The 27606-nt window shown below is 34.4% G+C and overlaps 2 protein-coding genes and 1 long non-coding RNA gene across 3 annotated transcripts in view; 2 read left to right on the top strand and 1 right to left on the bottom strand.

Annotated features, from left to right (window-relative positions):
• Nucleotides 1-5165, bottom strand: part of LOC127840979 (uncharacterized) — a 35034-nt gene extending 29869 nt beyond the window's left edge. The window contains exon 1 of the mRNA XM_052369453.1: nt 4728-5165. Within this exon, the coding sequence (XP_052225413.1) occupies nt 4728-5109 (382 nt within the window). The 5' untranslated portion in view covers nt 5110-5165. The remainder of the gene's footprint in view (nt 1-4727) is intronic.
• A 5395-nt stretch (nt 5166-10560) lies between these two features.
• On the top strand, nt 10561-11216 carry LOC127840972 (uncharacterized). The gene is made up of 3 exons (XR_008030648.1): nt 10561-10818; nt 10853-11074; nt 11169-11216. It is a non-coding gene; the product is annotated as an uncharacterized LOC127840972 (long non-coding RNA).
• An 11571-nt stretch (nt 11217-22787) lies between these two features.
• On the top strand, nt 22788-26481 carry LOC127842182 (uncharacterized). The gene is made up of 6 exons (XM_052371541.1): nt 22788-23110; nt 23295-23558; nt 24003-24120; nt 24586-24682; nt 25139-25270; nt 25696-26481. Exons 1-6 carry the CDS (start codon nt 23029-23031, stop codon nt 25906-25908), a joined length of 906 nt encoding a protein of 301 aa, XP_052227501.1. The 5' UTR covers nt 22788-23028; the 3' UTR covers nt 25909-26481.
• Nucleotides 26482-27606: the final 1125 nt, after the last annotated feature.

Here is a 27606-nt window from a genome sequence, read left to right as displayed (position 1 = left end):
TCAAGACTCTAGGTCCAAGCATACCAAAGTTATAACAACTTTAACATTTTTTATATTGAAGGTCACAGTGACCTTGACCTTCAAATGAATGACCTTGAAATGACCAGTGGTCATCTGTTAATCCTGGCCAACCTTCATGTCAAGTTTGAAGACTCTAGGTCCAAGCATACCAAAGTTATACCATGAAATAAGAACTTTAACATTTTCGAGCACGCCGCCACCCCGCACGCCCGCCCCCCCCCGCCCGCCCGACAACATCAATCTATAAGCCGAGATTTTTTCGAAAAAAATCCGGCTAAAAAGGGTTATTTCATTGTTTTACTCTATGCATAAAAATATGTGGTGTTCACTGCTTATTTACTGATAAATCCTGATTACAGTTACATGACACAATTGTGTTCATTTGCTATGTCATTTATGGTCTAGTAGACATCAGGTTCGGGCTAGTACATTTTAAGAGGAGCTGGTCCGACGGTCTTGCTGTAAAAGAAGTTGATGTATATCGTGTCCAAATGATCAAATGTAACTGTTAAACAATTTGAATTGAGATGCTTTATTTTCTGATATTTGATTTATTTTTATTTTCAGATGATGTACATTTGTTTTATTAAATAATTCTGAAACATTTATGCAGCATACTGTTACCTACGTTAGCGTTACCGATCGCCAAAATCGCCATTGGTGATTACAATTCCTGGCAGGCGATTAAAAATAAGATTTTCATGAAATTGGCGATTGAAAAAAATAGACCATTAGCTTTACAAATGCACACTCTAAATGCCTGTTTTCCGGCCGTATAAATCGGTATTCGTATAAATTGCAAGAAACATCTCTAGGATTACACAGATAACACCCCAACCGGAAAGGCCCCAGGGGATAATGACGACCGCCTAGGTCAACAATCCACATGGCTAATGTCTTAAGTGGTCACGCTTTACAATGCGACCAGACTTTTCGAACATTTGAGTTACTTACACTGTAGGGATTTACTTGATAACTGAATCACTGAAGTGTGCTGTGTAATAACCTATGCTATAGATGTTACGATTCAATGTTATCGAATCAACCAGTACGGAATTGTCATATTTTAATCAGATGGGCGGAGTTATGGCATTGACATAGCCACTATTAACTAATTTTCCAAGAAACAACAATTTTGATTGGCTAAAACGTAGATAAGAGTAACTTCCCTTTACGGTCGATATGCGACTTGAAAGACCGATTTAGAAAGTTAGTTGCAGATTCCGGAAAAAATGGATGCTGCGAACGAAAATGGAAAGTTGAAGACACAAAAATTTACACAATTCCAGGCCTCGACACTAACGGTGGTCCGGGGACCCGAGGCCCCCAGATTTTGGAGAGGACCACCAGTTCTTTCAAGCTGGGTGGTCCTCCGGGAACCCTAAATTTATAGAACCACTTTGTCTTGATTGACCATTTGATTTTTTAAAAGTGCCTCCAATTTTTAAAGAGCGGCGTATAACAAAAATCGGTAAAATCTTATCCGAAAATGTACTGCGAATCGAAAGCACGCGACTGAGCATGAGCGGCCAGCGTCTGTCAGTTGTAAATATTGATTTTCAACGATGTAAGTGACCTACAGTGCAGAGAGTATATTGAAACCACTGAAGCGTGTAAGTGTTACAAACGGTGTTTTTACTGCTATTGTCAAGTTTTATGGGGTTATTATCGGATTATCGGATTATTAATGGCTCCTTTATGATATTGAGCCCCCAAAAAAGTAACACTGGGACAAACTGTCACAACGGTCAGTAATTATAATAATTATTAGAGCCGCTATTTCTTAAATCAAAACCGCGATCGGGCTGGCAAAAGCATTTAATTTCTCCACAAAAACACATGCCGGTATACACTTTTTTCTACAGGTATTTGTGAGCATTTCTGTTTAATAGTTCCATTATTATAATGACCTTGGAAGGATATAATTTGATTAAGATACCAACAATTTCTGAAATAAAAAGTATATCGTTCACTTGGTGTACTATATTTCGGAAATGTTAAAATTCGGACATTTAAAGATAGTGACATGCATGTGTTTGTTTGTTGTTGATAGTTTGTTGATAATATAGGCAATGACATTAATGTAGTAAGGTTTCTTTAAATCATTGTTCTTTTTAATAAGGTTGGAATAATCAACAGTTTTCACGGCGCGAAAAAGTTGCAACAAGTTTTGTTGAGCCAGTGAAACCCCTGAATGCGCGTAATTACCTTTTATTTCTTAAAAGTTTATAAAAAGAACTTCCGAAACGCTAAGTTCTGGCGGCAAAGGGCAATGCTGAAGATGATAATGCTGAAGATGATTATGACAAGGATGACGATGCTGATGATATTGATGAAATACATGATATCAAAAGTTTACAAGACAAGGTTATGAGCTTTTAATGGGTCTGCTTTAAATGGCAAAAGAATTGAATATAGGAAATAAAAATGTGTACAAGTATGCTTCTTGTACTTATTTGCCCTTACGCCGAGAGTAGCTGTGTGTTGAAACAAGATGACTCCCTAGTTTGGGTGAGGGCCACCAAAAGTTGAAAGTAGGGTTCCCTCCGGGTACCCTGTCAAAAAAGTTAGTGTCAAGGCCTGAATTCTTTAGAATAGAAAGCGGACAGAATAATGTAAACTCAGAGGAATTGACATAATGTAAGTTTGCGATCGGATGACGTCTAAAATAGTGCAGACTAGCAGGGGTGGCGAAATCAAATGTCCGAGTTGCCCGAGTCGTACATTTGCTTGTCTGGGCAACTGATTTTTTTCAATTAAGTTGTCCGTGGACAACAAGTTTTTTAAAAGTCGGGTCCAGGTATGCAAATGAAAAAAATACATTGTATTAAAGCCGTAATTTAAATTAAGTTTTACAAAACCGGATGTTGACATGCGATTACATTGTCAGTGCTATTTGCGGAGCAATCAAGCTAAAATACGGGCACTCTCATGCGCAGTGATCTCCTTTATTCTATAAGAGACCAGGAGCATGCCGCATTTTAAACATTCGGCCCGACTGTTAGACAGTGTACAGACTGGTTTCTTTTTTTTACAATCAGATGGAAATAAAAAGTATCAAAGTAAGATAATCAAAACACGGTCTACCTTGTTATTGAAGACGACTTTAATGGTAAAGATGGAACTTTTTTTTTTTAAATCTTCAACAACGGAGCAGAAACCCGAAGCTTTGAGCAGTCCACCTCCCAAAAAAACTTAAGAACGATTATGAAAAAAAATATGATCTATTAAACGCACCAGAACTTTTCAAGAAACTTGGCTAACAGATATTCAATGGTTACCAGTTGATGATAATCAAATTGCTACCAGTAGCGGCGCAGAGCCTCAGTCTGATGAGGTCCACATATTGAACTAGTTTAATTTGTTAAGATTACGATGTACTTATGTTCAACACATGTTTTAATAACACTACCTTTGCAAGATTAAAAGTATTAGAAAGTCTTTATATTGTTTATAATATACTGCTATAATGAATGTACTATTGAAATACAACTATAAACAAAACTAGCAAATCATACTCATTTTGGTATATTCCACATTGTTTTACATTAATCAATAAATGCGTTTATAATTTATATAAACATTAACGGACAAGTGTAGTTCAGCAACGGACAAGTTAAATTTCCTAAATGGTTGTCCGTGGACAAGTAAAGTTTTTTGAGATTTCGCCACCCCTGACTAGAATGCAGAATTAGAAACGTCTACCTGTTAAGTCTCACGGTTTTGCCGTGAGTCTCACGGTTTTTGACATGCAATGACGGTCTAATGCTGACTAAGTAATTTTTCACGCATTTCTTCGAAAACAAAAACAAAATGAAAAAAGTAATGTTTGGATTTCATAAAATGTCGTATATTTACTACCGAGAAGGCGGGTTGTTTTAGTGATTTCTAACCTAAATACCACATGAACTGAAAACTGTTTAACGGTGTTAATGTTTCATTAACACTACACCACCGGTGTCTATGCAAACAAAAAAATATCGGCTGCAAAATGTCAGCAAGTGGCTCACCAGCGAAGATAATTTTTCAAGCAAGAAATGGGCTAATTTCAGACAAAAATATATTTTATGTATTAACATACTTCTTTAAGTAATAAAATTATAGTCAATGTCATTATCCATTGTCACAGGGCCCTTGCTTAACTTTGGGGGATTGGGGCCGGGCCCTTAGAGGGGGAATTTCGCGTCTTTTCACCAACCATTCAACACTTACAATTGCTACATTTTAATGTAATTTACATAAGTATACAGTTAATAAAGACAAAGGTTAATAGCATGATACTAGCTGGCAATATAGGTATAAAATTTAAAAAATAATTGTTGTAGGGGGAATTTTTAGCTGAAATAGGGGAAGTATACTACATGTATTTTAAGGGGGGAATGGGGCCGAATTTCGGCCCCAAAAATGGCCAAAGGAGGGCCCTGATTGATGTAGTAAGGTTCCTTAAATGATTGTCCTTTTTAATCAAGTCGGAATAACCCGCTGTTTTCACACTGCGATAAAGTGGCGAGAACTTTTGTTGGGCCAGTGAAACCCCTGACATCACGTGACTTTATTGAGCTGTTGCGATGGGTTAACTATTTCGTTGTTTTGAAGGTAAACGCTCATTGATTTCCCACTTTGCACAGTATCAAAATTGCGAAATGCCAATAGTGTACTGAAGGTTCATCATTTTAAATTGGGACCATCAATAAAGGAAAACTTACCATCTATATTTTCAAAAAATGTGATCAGTCTGTCGAAAGCGGTTAGCTGGCTGTCTGTCATTTTGTTTTCAATGTCACCACCCTTTTCCAAAAAGTTGGTAATAATCTCAAAGTCAAATAAATCAGGAAGCAATACGATTAACCGTTTGTTTTCATCGACATCGTCGAGATTTCTCTGGGTCTTGCACCAAGCCTTTGAAAAGCTACATGCGTATGCACCGTTACAATGAAGGATTTTTACAAAGCAAAAGGTTATCCACCGATCCGTCCTAAGATTTTCCATCGCAATGAAAATTTCATTTTTAAATTTCATCAGGCGACTGTGTATTTGACTAAAAGAACGTCCTCTTTTCAATCGTTTTTGTGGTTGATTTGCCGCCATTTTTCTGCACAACGAAAAATGGAAATCTCATTGAGGCTATATACCACCAGTTCCAATTCGTATACGAACGTTGATTGTTATTGTTTACATTTCGATATTTCCGCGCATGCGCATTGACTGGAGGGCAAAAACACTGGTTACAGTAACGTAAAGCATGTATAAAGGGCTTTTGCTTCGTCAATATTTTGATAACAAATGCGAAATAAAAATGAATATCTTTAAAAAAATAGTGCTAATATATTATATTTAGTACCAATAAATGTATATTCACATATATATATCGATCCCTCTTCATAAAAACAATGTAGTTATAAGCATCAGAGTAAACGTGGTGGGAATACTAAATACTGACAATCCCACAAAACAAAACAATGAAATTGCCTTATTGTTTCTGATAGTAAGACTTTAATAAATGATATTGCAAAAATAATAAAACACTTATTAATTTGATAATAATTATAAGTGGTATGGATAGGGGTTTTTTCATCAGCTTGTAAGAGGTGCATTTAATCAATTATCAAACAAAGCCAAAAACGGAATACATAAAAAATTTAAATGTTATGGTTATATACTTTTCCAATCAATAAATTTTCGTTTCGTTAACATTGAATGCCAATGTTAATAAATTTTATCATACAAACGCGGAAAAAAACCTGCATATTATGCAAATTGAATTGTCTTCGCATGTATATTGAAATCTCTTTACTAGTGACACGGAGCGTATATTGTCATCTAGAGTCCGTGCTAGTGATAATTTAAAGTCGAGCATTCTATTATAAACACATTATAAATTTCATTTCTTTAACGCAAGTATTTTTTACCATATAAGCTTCTTTTCATGATGGTATTGTGTACACTGAAGTAACGTAAAATCTTGACACGTACTAGCGAAGTTTACATTTGCCGGATCCCTTAATTACGTAGCAGTAATACTGCACAATATGTTAAAATTATATTTATTGAACACTGTATTATAATGATTCAATTAACTGGCTAATATAATGCACTAGTTCCTGTTAATCCATTTCTGACAGATTTCGTCATTTTGTCATGTTGAAATATTTTATTGAAGCCACTTTTCTTTTTTGCTTTAAAATTTGGCTTTACTGATTTCTCAAAATGCCAAGAGATGTCATGGAGGTATCGTGAATTGTGTTTAATGAACAGACAATCGTCTGCAACATGTGGTTTATGGCATGGACCCAATGTGCCTTGGTTTATGACACCCTGTTGTCTTTGTCTGGACGGTCTCCGATCATAACGAGATAATCGATTTGTGATGAACACAGGTGCAATTTAACACCTATGCTGCAACACAGAGTGTCAAAACTGGTGTAACAATTAAATAAATCAATAACATTAATCGATAAAATTTATTTAATGTGTAACAAGGTTAGTTTTTTTAGACATATAGAGGTTACTACATGCATACAGGTATGTTGCTAAGATAAAATCTATCTATTTGTTGTTTGTCTTCATCCTCAATTGTTTTCGTTCATTAAATCTATTTTATTCTGAAAGAATTACAATTTCGGAGACTTGTTTTAACTTCAAATGGTCGCAAAGAAGTGCAAGTAGAGAAATTTTGTGGTAACCATATACCGTATGTGCTCTTAAATGGTTTTCCACTCCCGAGTTCGTTTGAAGTAAAAACAAATAATAACAATAGAGTGTCAAAACTGGTGTAACAATTAAATAAATCAATAACATTAATCGATAAAATTTATTTAATGTGTAACAAGGTTAGTTTTTTTAGACATATAGAGGTTACTACATGCATACAGGTATGTTGCTAAGATAAAATCTATCTATTTGTTGTTTGTCTTCATCCTCAATTGTTTTCGTTCATTAAATCTATTTTATTCTGAAAGAATTACAATTTCGGAGACTTGTTTTAACTTCAAATGGTCGCAAAGAAGTGCAAGTAGAGAAATTTTGTGGTAACCATATACCGTATGTGCTCTTAAATGGTTTTCCACTCCCGAGTTCGTTTGAAGTAAAAACAAATAATAACAATATTATTCAAAAATAAAGTTCCTTGCATGCTTATGTCTTTTCAGACATCATAATTAAAATTATATTTGATATTATGCATGATTATCAACAAAAACGTTGATTTTGTCAAGGCAGTACTATGAGATAGATATTGAGATAGAGCTTCTGTATATGCGCTTTTTGCCCTCCAGTAGAAACTCGGGTCATTTAGCAGGTGCGCGTGACGTCACTCGTCAACGTTCGTATAGGGTACAGGTCATAATACACTAAATAGTTTCCCTATATAATTCAATGTAAAAGCGACAACTTTGAGCGAAAATAAATGCAACATTTTGCACATAGAGACCCCCATAACCATACCTTTTCTTAAAGGCCATTCTAAGCGGAATCGATTTATGCAATAAAAAAGATATGTCATGTAAAAGCAAGAAAGAACTTAACACAAATCAAAATCGACTGTTTTTGCAACTTTTTTTTTCGGCCGTTTCTAGTGCAATGGTTTACTATAGTGTTCAAGTGTATCATATTTCAGGGATTCAGTAGTGAACACCTATTCATGCCCTACCATTATCTCCGCAAGATAACACCCGAATAATGGTAAAAAGTGTAAAACGTGCCTTCCTGTCAACTATGATATTTTTTTAGAGAGTACATCCCTACATGAAGCGATCATTTAGTGTATTGTAACCTACATTTATAAAACAGCAAAAGCATTTTCGAGGCATTTTCGAACATTTTCGTTATTTCATAATATGCAAGTCTGGTATCAGTTGAAAGCTCATTTTATATTCTGTCCAAAAATTGCATTAAAAACTATATATCATGTTACTTTTAAAAAATGTATCTTGCTTGAGTACAGGCACCAGTGAAAAACTGACGTTCGACACTCCTATTTAAAAAAAACAATACACATTTAAACTGCTTCCGCCCCACGATAAAACCTATATATTTTTTCTATATCAGATTAGATGCCAATAACTATACATATCTTTCCACGCTATTATCAACCTTTATACGGATAAATCTTGTCCTCTTCCGCTGATATACAATCTTATCTACATTCGACTTCCGAAAAACGTATCATATGTATCATATGTTCCTTCCGCGGACGTACCAAACATACTCCCATCTTTGGGTTTCTCGTCAGCTGCTGAGGATCATGTCATTCCCTTTCTAGCCTTATTAAAGGCATTTTCCTGATCATATTCTTATAAAATCTGACTAACATCATGTTGAAATATCCTTCTTCCGGTGGCCTAGTTTCTTTGCTCAATTTTAATTTAATAACATGACCATGTTAATATTCATTACCAATATTGTTTAGAAAAACGCCGACAAAGTTGTTCTTCCCGTATTTTCATCAGAGTGCTACCATATTCACTTCGGGGAATATCTATTTCCGTTAATAATCTGTTCACGTTGAGGGACTAGTTGCTCTTTTTCCTAAGCTCATTTCGAAAATTGTTTAGATTTTTAAATAGCCAAAACAAAAATAACTTATCCCACTTTTACAGCGAATTCGGTTGATAAATTTCATCTATAATCAACGGCAAGGCTATAATCAATGGCACGAAATGACGTCATCAACTGCCGAACCGGGACTACTTTTTCCCACGCACCTCGTCACCTGTATTTGCCAAGTGCATCAATAATAAAAACAATCTCAAATGTTTGTCAATCTTAATGACCTTAAAACAAAGGAAAGTAGCAAAAACGAGTTTTTTGTCATTTATTGTCATTAAAACCTAGTATTAGGTACATTTAACACTATGCAAATAGGTTCTGTTGTTGTTGCTCCCCTTTGAAGAAGTCAGTTCGAGTTGCTCCCCTTTGACCGTAGAAAACAATCGTCTGGACCAAGAAATCCTGTGTTCATTTACAAGCTGTACTCGGATATGCGTCCATCTGATTTTTCTTCAAAGCATCTTTTCTACCTGGCAATACGCACAAATGACACTGCATCCCGGTCATTCTTGCGTCAACAATTGGGTGTCAACAAGTTAGGTCAGATGCTGAAGGCCATGGCAAAAGACGCCGGCTTTCTCAAGCACAAGAGAATAACGAACCACTCAGTTCGCAAATTCCTGGTCCAAAAACCTCGAAATGCAAACATTCCACCCACTGAAACCATGGCCATAACAGGGCACAAAAATGTCCAGTCCATAACCAATTATTCCAACATATCTGTTGAACAGCAGCAAAAGTGATCATTCTTGCTCAGTCCAGTAAATGTTACAATCCAACAGATTCCTCTTGTTTACCTTCATGCACCGAAACTATGGCCGGAATGCAGCCTAGACAACCACTGTCTACCGTCGAACAAGTTGATCTTGATGTTCGCCCCACTATGGCAAGCGATTCGACGCATAATCCCAAGAAACTAGGTTTCTCATGAGAACATAGGTTCTCAGAATGAGAACCTAGGTTCTCATGAGAACCTAGGTTTTCAAATGAGAACCTAGGTTCTCATGAGAACCTAGGTTTTCAAATGAGAACCTAGGTTCTTTTGAAAACCTAGGATACCAAACGAGAACTTAAGTTCTCAGAATGAGAACCTAAGTTCTATGTGTCTATGAGAACCTAGGTTCTCATGAAAAACCTAGTTTCTCATGAGAACCTAGGTTCTCAAGCGTAAACCAAGGTTTTCAAATGAAAACCTAGGTTCTCATGAGAAACCTGGTTTCTTGGGATTTCATAAACCTTGGTTCTCATGAGAACCTAGGTTCTCATGAGAACCTAGGTTCTCGTGAGAAACCTGGTTTCTTGGGATTTCAATAACCTAGGTTCTCATGAGAACCTAGGTTCTCTGAGAACCTAGGTTCTCAGAGAACCTAGGTTTTCAGAGAACCTAGGTTCTCTGAGAAACCTAGTTTCTTGGGATTATGCGTCGAACCGCGTGCCATAATTAACCTCCAGTTGTCTCCCATTGCTTGGTACACGCTGGCGGCATATGTGTAACATGAATAGAAATAGGCGTGAAACCGTGAATGTTTCTCCCCAAGAGCATTTTCTGAACAATGTTCAGACAATGCTCAGTAATATTCTACGAAACTTATCTGTTGAATATTTGTGACCACAGGCATTAGCCGTCAGTGACTGCCTCTTGTTCATGTTTCCGTGCATGGGTGTTATTTAGGAATGAAATTAGTAAAGTAATCGGTCGACATTGGTCTGAACACGTTAATAAAAAATTGAACTGTTTATGAAATACATCTTTAATTGTAAATATTATTTTGAGACTAAAAATTCAGATCAATCGTTACATAATATATTGTTACAGCATTAAATGAGTTTCAAATATTCAATTCCCTTGTTCGGGCCTCAAACGACTGTACGGTACAGTTTTCTATTTTAAGTATGTCTGTGACCTACATGTAGGAAGCAATCATTATGGTCTAAAATACAAGTTTTATCCCTATTGATTATGTGTAATAATGTATTATTCAATATTAAGATATCGGCAACACTGCAAGAAAAACTTATGCGCTAAAGACTTTGCAAACATATTTCAATAACTTGAGATATCTGCAAAAATAAAGTTCTTAACGGCGTGTTTTCATTCTGTCCAGCCCGTGTGTAATCATATGTGAACCCCATTGATCCTGCGCCCTGAATAATATGTGTCCCGTATTCCAAACGAGCAAGTTTACGCCGTCCGACGCGTAATTATGAAAACCTAGGTTCTCTGAGAACCTAGGTTCTCAGAGAACCTAGGTTTTCAGAGAATCTAGGTTCTCAGAGAACCTAGGTTTTCAAAGAACCTAGGTTCTCAAGAGAACCTGGGTTCTATGAGAACCTTGGTTCTCATAATGAGAACCTAGGTTCTCATGAGAACCTAGGTTTTCTGAAAACCTAGGTTCTCAGAGAACCTAGGTTCTCAGAGAACCTATGGTTCCCAAATGAAAACCACGGATATGGCAAGCAGTTCGACGCATAATCCCAAGAAACTAGGTTTTTCATGAGAACCTAGGTTCTCATGAAAACCTAGGTTTTCAAATGAGAACCTAGGTTCTCATGAGAACCTAGGTTTTCAAATGAGAACCTAGGTTTTCATGAAAACCTAGGTTCTCATTTGAAAACTTTGGTTCTTGACGCCATGTGCAATCTTCAAGCGAGAACCTAGGTTCTCATTCTGAGAACCTAGGTTCTCATTCTAAGAACTTAGGTTCTCATGAGAAACCTAGTTTCTTGGGATTATGCGTCGAACCGCTTGCCATACCCCACCCAGTCACTTCACCAGCAAATGTCTTTCTCTAGTTCGAACAACTTTGCCTCACAATTATTTGGTGCCACTTTCAACATTCAAAATGTTAATGTATATAATTAGCTTAAATCCAAGTAATCTTTGTTATTTCGTCACGAAATAACCACATATTATAACAAAGAAGCAAATATTGTGCACCTCGTGATCGACTCGATAGTTTGATATCGAAAGTGAATTGTGTGTGGTGTTAGGCTACGTTGTAAACAAATGTAGTTCCTTGTATATAACAACTTAATGTCATATTGATATCATAAAACTTAAAGATTTGCAATTCAATATGATTAAAATTGTAATTAATAACGCTCGACACTTTGTTACAGAACGATATTCTGATTTTAAAAAATGATTATTTGATCAGCGGTTATTTTTGGAACGCGGAGTAATACACTGACCTTGGTTACACTACAGTCATTATCACAGTACGATTTTTTTTTGTTTTATTTTGTTTAAATAAAAAAAGTTTACTGAATAAAAAGTGGGATAAATAGAATAAACGGTTAGTGTTGATTATAGATCAGGTTTATCATGCTCGGCACGAAAACGAAAAAGCACTCGCCAAGGCTCGTGCTTTTTGTTTTCTAAGCCTCGCATGATAAACCTGATCTATAATCAACACTAACCTATTATTCTCTATTTACAAAACCGCTTTTTTGCTCATACGGTTTAACATGGAGTACGAATACCATACAGATACCTTATTCATGGGGCTTTTTAAATTTTATATGCAGACTTGACTCGCTATCGTTTGGTTAGCGTCATTTAAATTAACACTTGGCAACCAAGAATATATAGTATATTCTATTCGGCTACAGGTTTAAAGAGTTTTGCCCTTTTTTAACATTCATCTTCATTTGTGGATATTTCGATTTCAATTTCAAATATGTGGGATATATAACCATGTCATTTTATTCAAGTTAATAAACGACCGATATACATAGGAAGAAAGTCTCCGCAAATGATATTTTGAGGGGCATTCAATGCGTATCAGATTGTCCTCAGAAAAGAAAATAGTGTGGGTTTTTAAATTTGTATTTAACTCGCAGTCATTGAAAATACATTTTTGCACTTGTGGATGCGCCGCCCCTCGTGAAAATATGTATTTATCTTGCCACTATTAACTGACATAGAGAATAATAGGTTAGTGTTGATTATAGATCAGGTTTATCATGCGAGGCTTAGAAAACAAAAAGCACGAGCCTTGGCGAGTGCTTTTTCGTTTTCGTGCCGAGCATGATAAACCTGATCTATAATCAACACTGACCTATTATTCTATTTATCCCACTTTTTATTCAGTAAACTTTTTTTATTTAAACAAAATAAGTTTTCATATGTGTTTGTCGTACTTTGATAATGACTGTAGTGTAACCAAGGTCAGTGTATTACTCCGCGTTCCAAAAATAACCGCTGATCAAATAATCATTTTTTTTAATCAGAATATCGTTCTGTAACAAAGTGTCGAGCGTTATTTATTACAATTTTAATCATATTGAATTGCAAATCTTTAAGTTTTATGATATCAATATGACATTAAGTTGTTATATACAAGGAACTACATTTGTTTACAACGTAGACTAACACCACACACAATTCACGTTCGATATCAAACTATCAAGTCGATCACGAGGTGCACAATATTTCCTTCTTTGTTATAATATGTGGTTATTTCGTGACGAAATAACAAAGATTACTTGGATTTAAGCTAATTATATACATTAACATTTTGAATGTTGAAAGTGGCACCAAATAATTGTGCGGCAAAGTTGTTCGAACTAGAGAAAGACATTTGCAAGTGAAGTGACTGGGTGGGGCGAACATCAAGATCAACTTGTTCGACGGTAGACAGTGGTTGTCTAGGCTGCATTTCGGCCATAGTTTCAGTGCGTGAAGGTGAACAAGAGTAATCTGTTGGATTGTTACATTTACTGGACTGAGCAAGAATGAACACTTTTGCTGCTGTTCAACAGATATGTTGGAATAATTGATTATGGACTGGACATTTTTGTGCCCTGTTATGGCCATGGTTTCAGTGGGTGGAATGTTTGCATTTCGAAGCTTTTGGACCAGGAATTTGCGAACTGAGTGGTTCGTTATTCTCTTGTGCTTGAGAAAGCCGGCGTCTTTTGCCATGGCCTTCAGCATCTGACCTAACTTGTTGACACCCAATTGTTGACGCAAGAATCACCGGGATGCAGTGTCATTTGTGCGTATTGCCAGGTAGAAAAGATGCTTTGAAGAAAAATCAGATGGACGCATATCCGAGTACAGCTTGTTAATTAACACAGGATTTCTTGGTCCAGACGATTGTTTTCTACGGTCAAAGGGGAGCAACTCGAACTGACTTCTTCAAATGGGAGCAACAACAACAGAACCTATTTGCATAGTGTTAAATTTACCCAATACTAGGTTTTAATGACAATAAATGACAAAAAAAACAACACTTTTTTTGCTACTTTCTTTTTTTAAGGTAATTGAGATTGACAAACATTTGAGATTGTTTTTATTATTGATGCACTTGGCAAATACAGGTGACGAGGTGCGTGGGAAAAAGTAGTCCCGTTCGGCAGTTGATGACGTCATTTCGTGCCATTGATTATAGCCTTGCCGTTGATTATAGATGAAATTTAATAAACGGGGCTTTAATCAACCGATTTCGCTGTAAAAGTGGGATAAAATCGATGATCTACAAAAGTTAACAATATCCTCTCAATATCAGGGTGCTGGATAACTTGACTGTGTGGTTCACAATTTAAAGGGATCTTTTCACGCTTTGGTAAATTGACAAAATTGAAAAAAGTTGTTTCAGATTCGCAAATTTTCGTTTTAGTTATGATATTTGTGAGGAAACAGTAATACTGAACATTTACCATGGTCTAATATAGCCATAATATGCATCTTTTGACGATTTTAAAACTTAAAAATTATAAAGCGTTGCAACGCGAAACGATTGAATAATTTTGAGAGTTCTGTTTTTGTCGTTAAATTTTGTGAAACTACGAAGATTGCTTATATAAGGTATAAAATACGTCCAATATGTGTACACGGCGGAATAGCTCAGTAGGCTAAAGCGTTTTTACTTCAGGACTCTGGCAGGACTCCAGGGGTCACTGGTTCGAAACCTGGTCCGGGCAATGTTCTTTTCCTTTTTTTAATTTTATTCTTGATTTTTTACTGGCGCTTTTACGATCCAATGTTTACATTTATCGATATAAAGCATTTAATGAATAAGTTAAAAAATGCCAAAATCTGTGAAAAGGCCCCTTTAATGGATGTAGATCTAAACAAAACAGGAATGTTGTGATTTTCTGGAAATAACTTTGGTAAACATTTTTTTCTTAAGAATTTCACCTAGTGCATGCAAGACAGTTTTTATGTTGCTTATGGCAATGGGAAATACATCATAATTACTTTATTTAATAATCGTGTGGTCTTGGCCAAAATTTCGATGTGTAGCGCATTTCATGTACACAGTTATACAGCACGCAACGGCAAATGTTGGAACCGATTTCAGACGTATTTTTTTTATTTTTTCTAAAAATAAGTATGCACGATTTTTATATGTGTTAAAGTGTTATATATTGATACAAATATGTTACAATAACACGAAATAGGCAAGACAAATTATACATTGAAGACCAATTTTATAAAATGCAGCAAAGACAAATTAGCACCCGAGCCGATTGTGACGAATATATTTCGAACATATTTTCCTACAATAACCAAAGCATTCGTCTTTTTATTAGGATCGGAGTTATGTTCGTGTGTCGTATGAATAGATATCGGTGCAGGAAATATAAATGATCCGTAAAACAAAATTGTGTCTTTGTGTCGTATGAACGAATCTGCACTAAAACTAAATTTAGATTAACATCGTACATGCATGATATACATGCTGGCGAATTCGACTGTACATACATTTTCGATTTCAGAATTTAATATCTGGCTTATTTTGCATTTTTCGACACATGTTCTTCTTAACTTTTATTTTAATGTATATTGAACTATTTGTATAATTAGTTTGTTACACATTTTGTATAAATTCATAAATATTTGACGAAATCGTGCATACCCACTTTAAATCTTAATATATTGGCATAAACTGCAATACAAACTGACCTTTATGCACCAAAGACTTTGCTAATATATTTCAATAACTTGAGATATTTACACACACAAAAATCTTAACGGTGTTTTTTTTTTCATTCTGTCCAGCCCGTTTGTAAATCCCTGTGAACCTCGTCGATCCTGCACCGTGTAAACACGATACGAATATTTTGGAACAAAGGAATATCAATTAAAGCTTTCCGTATGCTACACGTTAAATGCAAAACACTGAACATTACTCATTAACCATGCATCAAATATGACACATCAACTTTGTCAAATAACAACACTGGATATATGTTTTTATGTATTTAATGAGTTTTAAAGAACGATTATATTTTCAAAGAATTCTGTGTGTAACGTAAATGACACCCTAAACTTAGCCATCGCACAATATACCCGATTTTCTAACTACTTGAGCAGCAATAATGTTGTTTCTTTAAACATTTACAGTATAAACAGATTTTGTTTACTTTGTTTCAGACAAATGGAGCTATTTTGTCGCCATTACCAATCAGTAGTTTATACAATTAAGTAAGAGCAGCCAATAGTTTATCACAAAACTTATCGTACATGTGCGGCAAGGATTAATATGCTTGTATGTTAATGGTTGAATAATGTATCCGAATTAAAGTGGTTTATAGAGACACGTGAAACGATTGGAGCAAACGCCTTCCTGAGTCCACCTGGATTGTTTTTTGTGGTTCTACAGCATAACGAAAGCATTTTTTAAAATGCTGAATGACTTAGTGTGATATTTATTTATGTTGATTGAGTAGACAAGAATTTTCACAATGTGTTTTTATGATTTATAGTACTCCACGTCACATTTCGATTTGCATCAACGCTTATGATTAAGATTGTATTACCATACATGATTGACGCAGAACCTTTGGCATTTTCTTGTTCAACTTCATTATTTCTTCAACACATACACTGGCTTACATTGAAATCCTACATCGATATTGAATGTTATCATGAACTAATGGTTACGTTTTTCTGTTGTGATGAAATTTGCACATATGAAGTCCGTATTTCGTATTCCAAAGAAATATATCTTACCAGTTCTTGTTCTAATTAAGGTTCCTACTCATGGTTTGCTGTGATTGTTCTGCCCGAACCTCGCTTCAATTAGCCCATAGCATACTTAAAAGTATACTGGTTTGTTTACTGAGTCCAATCATCTTGTTTTGGCTGTATGCCAATGTCTTTATTAGAGAATATTGTCATGTTCGTATGAATGTTTTCTTTAGACGATGGATGCTAATGGCATTTAAAGGAAACCTTCACTATGTTGAATAGATTTTGGCCGAAGGAACAATAAATAAGTTTAGACATCGTGTATTCTTAAATGTGAGTAATGGATAATGTTAAGAGTTTGTTGATACAGAGATGCAAACCAAGCCAAGGCGACGACAATATCTTGTTGTTATTTACGTTAGACATCTTAGTTTAAACATTAAGTGCACATCTTGCAAATAAAAACGATTCGCAATTTTGATTCGTTAGCTTTTTTGGAAACTTTTTTTTCCTGGAACATTTCAGTTTGGGACAATGTTTATAGTCAGAGACGGACACCAGTGTAATGGATAAAATCACACGAAATCTTAATAATTTACAATTGGTGCAAATAAACTACGCCCGATTTATAAGTTAAAGTAAGGTACACACTTTTGCGGGGTCACGTAGGAGTTCATTGTTAATACGTAAGTGTCATTAACGGAGTGATTTACTTTCTTACTTATTATCCTAGGCTCACAGTGTCATCTAAACAGCCAACGAATGCTTGTTTTATAGAGAAGTTTATTGTTGTTACAGCATGTACAAGACAGTTCGTTATGCATTGTGTATTTAATATTTTATTTTATAGCTTTGCAATGGCGAAGTTTATTGTTGTAACAGCATGTACACGACAGTTCGTTATGTATTGTATATTTTATATTTTATTTTAGAACTTTGCAATGACGTTTTAAATAATACAGTTTAGCACAAATATGTGAATATGCACTTTGTTTGGTCATGTAAGTATTGCCCTTGACAAGAAGGACTTCAAAGTATACTTATAAATAAGAAAGTGGTATGGACATTGTTTTTACACCCTAGTTAACACAACACACTGTCTGCTTCCTTATGATCCATATTTCCCCAGCTAAAGCATCGTTGCATTACTTCTTTTCCACACATTGAATATTGTTTCACGGTAAATCACTAAAGGCGTACTAGCTCGAAGATGCTATGAAGTTGGCGTGAACTGAGTATTGCATGTGCCACACAAAAACATAATAAAAATAAAATGTGTATTTTCGTTGAACTTATGTAAAACCATTTTATAAAAATAATATTTTCTGGGTAGTTTGCACAACTACAGTGTATAGATTTATTATGTCAATCTCTTAATAAATTATGAGGCTTATACGTTGCAAGCGATGTCATAAACTTAAATTGCATGCATAGAATTAGTTTGTGTGATCATACAAGACAAATATAAAAAAATTTAAACAAGAAGAATTGGCTTTTGTGGTATAGTATCAACAGAAGTTTACACATATTTAAAAAGCTAACGTCATTTTAATAAAAGTTGTTTTTTCTTTTAACTTACCGTATTTTGGTGTAAATAAATAGTCAAGCACTGGAGTTCTGCCATAGGTTCTTGGCTAGTAAATGGCATATAATCTCAAATAAGCTTAAATCATAAAAATATACATTTGGAACCGTCCTACTGCAGTAAGCTTGTTATACATTTAGGCGGTATTTTGGAGCTCGCGCACCAGTTGTATCGTTTTTCTTTATATACAATTTCGTTATCCATATAATCTATATTTTCCAGTTTCATAAAAAATCGTATCATATATATTTTTAGAATAAATACATTTAATTGGGTTTATTTTTATTTTTATATTGCAAACTACGTAAACATTAACGATCAATTTAATAGGCTATTCTATAACATACACTATATTTAATGTTGTTTTCATGATATTTTAAATTTGCAACACTATTAAAAGCCCACCATATGCGCAATTTGTATATGTTCTTCGTCAGTTAAAATAGAATGAACATTAACATTATTTACGTTACGTTAATGATATATTCAAAAACTATTTTAAAATCTGTTTTAATATAAATATTAATTTATACAAACGCAGAACATTTTAGTCACAGGAATATTGATATATATTGTTATTTGTGCTGTAGGTACGTTTCAAGTTGAATGGTCGAAATTCATTGCGAAAACAATTCTTGTGAATGGTAGAGCTTAAATCTCCGTAGTACTGGACAATGTAGTATTTTTGGTACACTATACAAAGCATGTACACATAATGAAAGTTCACTTAAGCCATAGAAGAAGAAAATAAAAAATTCAACACGCAAATTGTTATTAATGTTTTCATGTATTACACTGAAAGGGGCCTTTTCACAGATTTTGGCATTTTTTTTAACTTATTCATTAAATGCTTTATATTGATAAATGTAAACATTGGATCGTAAAAGCTCCAGTAAAAAATCAAGAAAAAAATTTAAAAAAGGAAAAGAACATTGCCCGGAGCAGGTTTCGAACCAGTGACCCCTGGAGTCCTGCCAGAGTCCTGAAGTAAAAACGCCCTAGCCTACTGAGCTATTCCGCCGAGTACACGTTTGTGACGTATTTTATACCTTATATAAGCAATCTTTGTAGTTTCACAAAATTTAACGACAAAAACAGAACTTTCCAAATTATTCAATCGTTTCGCGTTGCAACGCTTTATAATTTTTAGGTTTTAAAATCATCAAAAGATGCATATAATGGCTATATTAGAGCATGGTTAATGTTCAGTATTACTGTTTCCTCACAAATATCATAACTAAAACGAAAACTTACGAATCTGAAACAACTTTTTTCAATTTTGTCAATTTACCAAAGCGTGAAAAGATCCCTTGAAGACCTGCAACATATTTGCTTCTTTCCTATGATGTGACGAACGCGTTTTATTAAATAATAATTGATAATAACAATCGGTTCACTTTGTTGGCATCTTCACTGATGGGAATAATCCGATAAAACAACGCAACGATCATTACACTTGTATTTCCTGACCTAAAACATACGACATTATAGAGAACAAATGGCATTTTTTTAATTGAACAAAATTAATGTTCATCGATTCATATATCATTTGAATTAAGTTGTATGTTAGTAACTTGTAAGTCAACATTTCTGTAGTTTTCTCTGATGTGTTGTTAATACAACTATCTGGGCGAACAAATTAATTCATTTATATCGTCCAGAATTTTGATAAACAATGCTATGTTTTCATCTTCTAAAAACTATTTTCCATCAATACTAAGAGTATGACGTTGTTTTTTTCCAAATGTTAAAATGTTTAAGCAATTCAAGAAAACATACTTACTCTACAAAAACCATCATGACGCCGCTTTTTGAAAAGGTATTATTATAATAGGCCAGTATGTTTAAATTCATCCAGCTTATCACGACCACAAACCAATCTGAACTTTTAGGGCTGTCTAAGTATATATATTTCGCAAGTAAGCATAGAACCGACTTAATGAATATGAATCAGTAACACCATCTCATTGGTTGATATTAATCTTAAGCGTTTTTTCCAAATGTGTTGTTTTATATAATCTCTGCTATTGAATGTCACGGATATTGTCAATTCATGTTCATTGTATGTTAAACTGTATCATGGCTGTTTGTATCTTCTTAAAGGAATGCTTAAATTTTATTATTAATCAGTAGTTATTATAATTAATTGAATACGTATTTTGTATTGTCGTTGTTGTAAGTATCTTTATAAAGGAATACTTAAATGTTATTTTCAGTAATTATTATAATTAATTTAATATCTATTTGGTATTGTCTTCGTTTGTCGCTCTTAATAGGAACGGTTAAATGTTATAGCAGTTATAATACTTAACTCAATATCTATTGTTTTAGTAAAAGTAAGATTCCAAATATTAAGTTCACATCGAATATGTTAAGAACATTCTCCGTATGTGAACTAATTTCTATCAATCACATTTCCTTGACAAGCTATTTAATTGAAATATGTATTATGTTTAAATGGCTATGTACTGATTGTATTCGCCAAAATTGTCTGTCTGTCTTTTTGTAAATCCTAAGCGTCTTTGCTTTCGTTTGTTTAACTTCGTTATTTGCTTTTAACAATTAGATTGAAATAATTAAATTCAATGAATATTACAAGGTGATCAATTCTTATTTAAAAAACGCTCATGTTTTATTTCATGCATATGATCCATTGCCTTTACACTAACGGACAATGCATACAGCATCACACATTAAATATCAACTAACTTAATCCCTGTAGGTAAAATATCGAGCCCATCGTCCATAATGCATTTTAACAAAATGTTTCATGCGGATTAATGACATTCGGCTTGAAGCAATCTTTACATGTTATTTTTTAACTGCATGGTGAATGATGAAGTTACAACGATAACAGGAAAATTAGTTTAACATTTTTATAACCAATGCTTTTTTTCTTTTCAATGTCACTTCATGAATGAGCAGGTATTTTGATATTACCCATTAATTTATTTTACACTTTTACAAACAAATTTGTATTAATGCAAGCTGCATCGCCGTTGCATTTGATTTACCGTAATTACTCTTAATTATTTACTCGTAATTATAAAGTTTTCGGACACTTAAAAAATGAAACAAATTCGTGTCCGAAAATTTAGATACGAAACACATTCAAAAAGTACGAGTGTCCGCATATTTTAAGACATATATGTTATGGTTGTTTATCAATTATTATAGTCAAATGAACCCTATTAATAAATGTGCAATGGTTGTATTTTGTTGTACTGCCCATTATCTGTTTTAAATAAAAATACAACTTCACTTATATGCAATCTCTTACATGAAATGGTATATGAAACGTTATAAAAGAAACAACCATATTGCTTCCTGAATACGATATCATTGCAAATGCTGTTGAGTGAAATCATTGTTTATTACAGGTATACATGGTAATCTACTCAATAACGCACTTGTAATGGTCAGTTGCTCTCAGGGCATCCTAAGCAAGGTTTTATCACCTTAATCCGGTTGTAGAACTCCATTATCAAAGGGTCCCAGATAAACGACAACAGAACAGAAATCTAGTAAATGAGCGTTCTAAAATATACTGCCCGAAAAATTTGAGTCATTTATTATGGACGAAAACTTGTATGTCCGAAAATATAGAGTCACGAAAAATAATTATTCAGTCTAAAAAAGAGGTTGGACGAAAACTTAGAGTGTCCGAAAACTTAGAGTAATTACTGTTTAAGCTTATATAATGCATTTGCTGTCCTGTACAAAACCCAATACTTGTTCATAATAAATATTATTATTATTATTATTACATACCCATTTTCTGAATACATGTATGCTTTTCTCCTTGTATTTGATGTAGAAGCTTTAAACTAAGCTTTTAAGTTATCATAGGTATTTGTTAAAAGTGCGAGCAATATTCATTTCATAGTCTCTTTCTGACGATTTAATTGGGTAAGCGATTGTCTGATATTCCAAATTCTATTTTTCCCTCGTTTAAAAGTCGTGATATTATAATTGCATAGAATTATTCGGTTACTTTATGTATGGGTACGAGTGAGTGTATATATACTCATGTAATTATAAAATGCTTCTTTAAAGCCTGCCTTCGTCACTCATGGACATTAAGATAACCACATCGCTCCAATTCGTCATTGCATAGCTCAACCATGAGTGTTCATTTGCCCTGCGAACAGTGATAATTGATAAGGGAAGCACTACCGCGGATTGAGTCTAATGAATTGGTAACACTGGTATGATAAAGGCGATAAAGTGGCGATAAACTAGTCCTAAATAAAAAATTTCAAATCGTTTGAATCTCACATTGTCTCACAATTATTTCTAAATACACATATGTGATTTATCATGATAGATATGAATTTATTGCATAGAACATTAGTTATAACATTTGATGACTACTGTTGGTCAAAATATAATGTATTACAAACAATATTAAATGTTTTGTTTGCTATTGACCGACTTCTGTGTATCGTATATGCAGGCAGCAGTTAACGCAATCTTTAAATAAATATATAATTCTTTCGAAAATATTGTGCTCCCGAAATTGCATTTTTACTATGAGGTTAAAGTTAATTATAAGAGCGCTAGTGTGCTTATAATTAAAAATGTGTGGTTCGCGCGCCGGTAGCCAATTTAAATCCCCTGTGCTTTATTTTCAACTTCCCTTGGCATTGACCTCAGCTTTTTAATCAGTGTATGCTTGAGTCGTGTCGCATGTGTTGTTCTGTATTGTAAAAGTATTTCAGCACTGAAGGATTAGCGGAAGTTTATTATTATGTTTCTGGAGTTTTTTATTCATATATTTGCATGCATTTTTCAATTTTCATGTGTGCTAATACATTTAAGAATGCCTGAAAAGATACCATTTTAAGCCGGATCATAAGTGATGAGTTGATCATGTGCTTATAAATACAAACGCTTAAAGGTACTTAACATTCAGTGTAGAACATCATAACGTTAAGTAAATTACGCAGACGTAATGGCGGATACTATTTCTTGTGCAGTTCTTATTGTTTTCCTTGTGTGCGGTTCGAATTGTAGAAGTATTGTCAGGAGAGAGGGTAAGTTAAATGGATTTTCGCATTAACAAAACAGGATAGAAGTATGTGCATGTTATTAATGTGAAATACGCATTCAATATACAGTATTGCATCAGTCGTGTGTGCACCGGTATTTTCAGTTTGTTAGTGTTTTTATTTTCTGAATATATGGGGCAACTATAATAAGGCTGGTTCTTGTTCATAGTTCCATCTGTTTCAAACGGGCAAATTGTTGGAACAGTCGGGTCGCATCATATTGTTGAGGCATCCGGTTTAGCTGCTAGTCGACAACACCCAGGTTTACTTTATACTCACAACGATCACGGTTCTGACGCGGAAATCTTTGTCATCACCAAGACTGGACACCGAGAATCCACCATCACATTGACGGGAATCACTCACAACGACCTTGAAGATATTGCTCTTGGTCCATGCGCTGCCGGAAGCGCTGATGATTGTTTATACATAGGTAAATATTTGCTGCTGAAATTTGTACTCTGACCAACGGCTTTCATTATGATTTATTGTTTCACAGCAATAAAACATTTACATGTTTAAATATACAGTGTCTATAGATTCATACATAGATAAACTTATTCAAAATGCTATGCATTACTGTGTACGTTCCAAAAAGGTTACACTCGTGTTGCATGCATTGAAACCTCAATTGGAAGAGGGTCTGTAACATGCTTTCGAGATTTCGTGATCGTAAATAGTGCACGAGTATGTACCGTTCGCTTGACACACATGCGGCCTATATCTAAGTTTGTTTACTACGGATCATTACTTCCGTGCTTTCGTTACCATACACAATTCAGCCTAAAAGAACAGCTCATCTGCATATCTGAAACAGACCTTTTTAAGAGAGCGATGAGCTCCTAAATTATTTCGCCGAACATGCCTGTATCTGCAGGCGACATTGGCAACGCGGGTGGCCATGCAAGAAACAATGTGTATCGAGTCCGAGAGCCGAGCGACCTTCAACATGATACAACAATCCACGTCTCAGATAAGGACAAACTAGAGTTTAAGTAAGATACTTAAGTCTGTCGCATTGAACATTAAACGACAAATATAAATACTGATTAAATATTTAAATTCAAAGTTGAATTGCTAAACAACAATATCTAGTATTAGTTAGTTGTAAATATTATATCTCTTTGAATAGTGTATTTCACATGTCTGTAAACTCTTCGCTACATGTAATACGGGGCCTGGCTTCTTTGTCAGCACGACAATATAAATGATATTGATGATAATGAGTTAAATAACCTGATCTGATTTATAGTTCTGTATGAGATACATCTATGCTGACACACTAATGTAACATTGTATTTTACCGACATGTTTTGTGACAACTAATTCGGGAAACGTATACTTTAAGGTAGTCTTACGTTACGTTAAACACAGAATTATTTAAGTTTATAACTGCTGTGAAGGTTATTTATGTATATGAACATTCATAAACTTATATTATATTTATACTCGTATTACAGATGGAATGAGACAGATAGTGAGACAATAATGGTGGACCCAAATGCAAACCTGTACATCATATCAAAGGCACCTAATGGACGAGGTATCATTGCACAGGTGTGGCATTTCATTGTCTTTTTTCCGAAATAATCACGTGTACCGTGATAATTATAAAGTACGGTACACACATCGATATAAACAAATGCATATGTATGAATTAAATATTCGTGTTAGTAATGTTCGTTCCGAGTTGCTGTTAAAAAATTAAAAATGTAAAATAATAATTGTATAAACGTATACTACTACGATCAAACATGGCTGATAAGTATTTGTGTATTCATTTTATATGTATAATAGCATTAAGGTCGTGACTGCCATCTCCCTGTTTCTACATAATTGGTAACTTAATGAAGGGCATAAAATGTTAAACCAGGTAATGTTGACCTTTTGTTGATATTTCTGGTCATATGGGCAAATTTTTTTTTTCGTTGTGTCACTAATGCCTGCCTAACTGATCTTACACGGATAGTCAAATAACAGCTGTCTCTCTCATGTTGCATTGTCCACAAACAGTTGCCTAATTCAGCCTGGGGAACGGGTAACAGAGTGGCGATTTCTTCGACCGCACAACTGAACATTGACTCCACCCATAATGACCCCGTGGGAGGTGATATTTCACCCTCAGGGAATAGGGTTCTCATAAAGGTCAGTATGACGAATAAGGGAGAATAATTACAGTTGATTTATTGCAATCTAGCATATAAATTATGTGTGTGTCTGATATATAACAGCAAAAAAATAACAATTTTTAACATTAGCGGACGACATTATCTTATAGTACCGATTTACTATCTACCATACGCACTTAGTCATACATAACCTACGCTCGACAACATTTACATGTTTATAAATTGTATGCATGAATGAACCATGTTAGTGCATGTGCATTGTATTAGTGTTCGTTAATAACATGATATACCACTTAAATATATCTAAGTCGTCAAACAACGTCCGTGAACAATACCGAGCATTACATAGTATAAAAGCCAGTGAGTTATGAATGGTAAAAGTTAACGAGCACCTGGTTAAACAAAGTTTTTGCAAACTATATTAGACGTGCATATTTCTAGGCTCAGGAGAGCGTGTACTATTGGGACGTCATGGCCGAACACGACTATCTTAGCGTACTGCAGACCCCGGGGGTCAAGCTACCTTACATTCAGGAGCCCAAGGGTCAGAGTATCTGCTGGAGCGCTGACGAACATGGCTATTACACCCTCGGAGAAGGAAAGGACCAGCCACTGTATCTTTACACATTTACAGAGTCGCCTATTGTGGGATAAACTGCGACTCTCTTTTTCCATGACTCAACTTCACAACATCGCCACCCATTATATTATACAAGCATCATTGCACATGGGCATAAATATTTTTACTTGATATGTATTCTAGGCCGGTATAAATGTCATGCTATTTTATTATATTAAAAATTGGAACAAAACGCATATCACCTTTCATTATTTCAGTGGGTTATATGTTATTAAATGAACCTACAAACTAGAGCACGCGAAAGAAACTTTACATGAGCATGTAAAAGCGATTCTATGATATTTATAGGCTACTAATTAAATAAAAAAGTGCTTGTTTTAACATGTTCAAAACTTAACTAGAAAGCTAAGGTTTTATTTTGAGCAACAATTGTAAATTGTAACTGCCATGTGCCTGTCGTCCATTGTGTTAAAGTGACTCAAATATACTCAGTGTTACATGTAATTTAAGAACAATGGAGTAAGAGTATTTGAATTGATATTGAATTGAATTGATATACTTTTTAATTTATTGTATTATAGCTTTTGTAAACAAAAATAAATTACATACTGAATAAATCGTCCAAATACAAATCAACGGAAGAAAATTACGTATGCTTTTTGCTATTATCTCGGTACATTTAACCACACGTTTTTAACTTTTCGGAATACAGCTTTAATGCAAACTTAGTTATGAGTTATGTTTTAATTTTAAATTAATACAGTTGTGGGTTAAAATCAAGTCTTCTACCATTTAATTAAGCAAACACCGAAACTCAAGAAACAATATCAGGAGAAAAATTAGATATCTTAATAACTATTTTAATAAAATACATGTATTAATGTACATATATATAACTGTTAGGTTAGCGATGTAAATACCGACAAAAGCGAAACAAACTTTGTATAAGACAAATCGTAAATAATTCTCATTCATATAGTTTTATCGTTACTGCTCACGGCCACGTATGACACCACTGAATATATGTACGGGGAGACGTTCTACTTAGCCATACAGCGCGATTCAAATTGTTGTAGTCTTTCACTAAAACAAAAGATGACCATCCTGAAACTTAAGCAGGGGAAATCTTCCTGTTTTAGCCACTACATTTAAAACAAAAAACAACAGCCATATGCAAGAAATTATTCAAACTGGAATCACCGCATTGGAACGGTCAATGACAAGCACAATGGGTTTAAACCGGTTAGCCAGTTTGGAAAACTTCATACGTACTCCAGAAATTAATCACAAACCAAACGCGCGTCTAAAACGAATTGTATCTAATGCATACGTGAACAATACCGAGCATTACATAGAAAATGAAAACAAGAATGCCAAAACGTAACGAGCGAGTTGAATATTAGCCAAATAATGTTGGTGTTTTAGCGTCGTAAGTATCAAAATCTGTTTGAAGGATTTCTGGATAGGTTTCGAAGTTATTATCAAACAAGTAAATCACAACTATTTGGCTCATCTATATCAGAAATTAAACTATCAGGTTAGTGACGTATCTACAGAAACTTTACTCAATTTCATAACTGAGTAAAATACCAGTAACAATTAACAATTCGTAGATCAGATCCTCTTATACATTGCGCTACGTTAAACGTTTAATCCACTAATGCATGTGTACACATGTGATGTTAACTTTCGTGTGGTTCCTGGTTTGTTTGCGAATTACGCGAATTTTTTTTATGTAGCACTTCCTAACACATTATTAAGAGTATTAATAG

This window comes from Dreissena polymorpha, chromosome 8, assembly GCF_020536995.1.
Source record: "Dreissena polymorpha isolate Duluth1 chromosome 8, UMN_Dpol_1.0, whole genome shotgun sequence".
Taxonomy (NCBI): domain Eukaryota; kingdom Metazoa; phylum Mollusca; class Bivalvia; order Myida; family Dreissenidae; genus Dreissena; species Dreissena polymorpha.
Note: the sequence above shows the minus strand (reverse complement) of the source record. Positions and strands in the feature narration are given on the sequence as shown.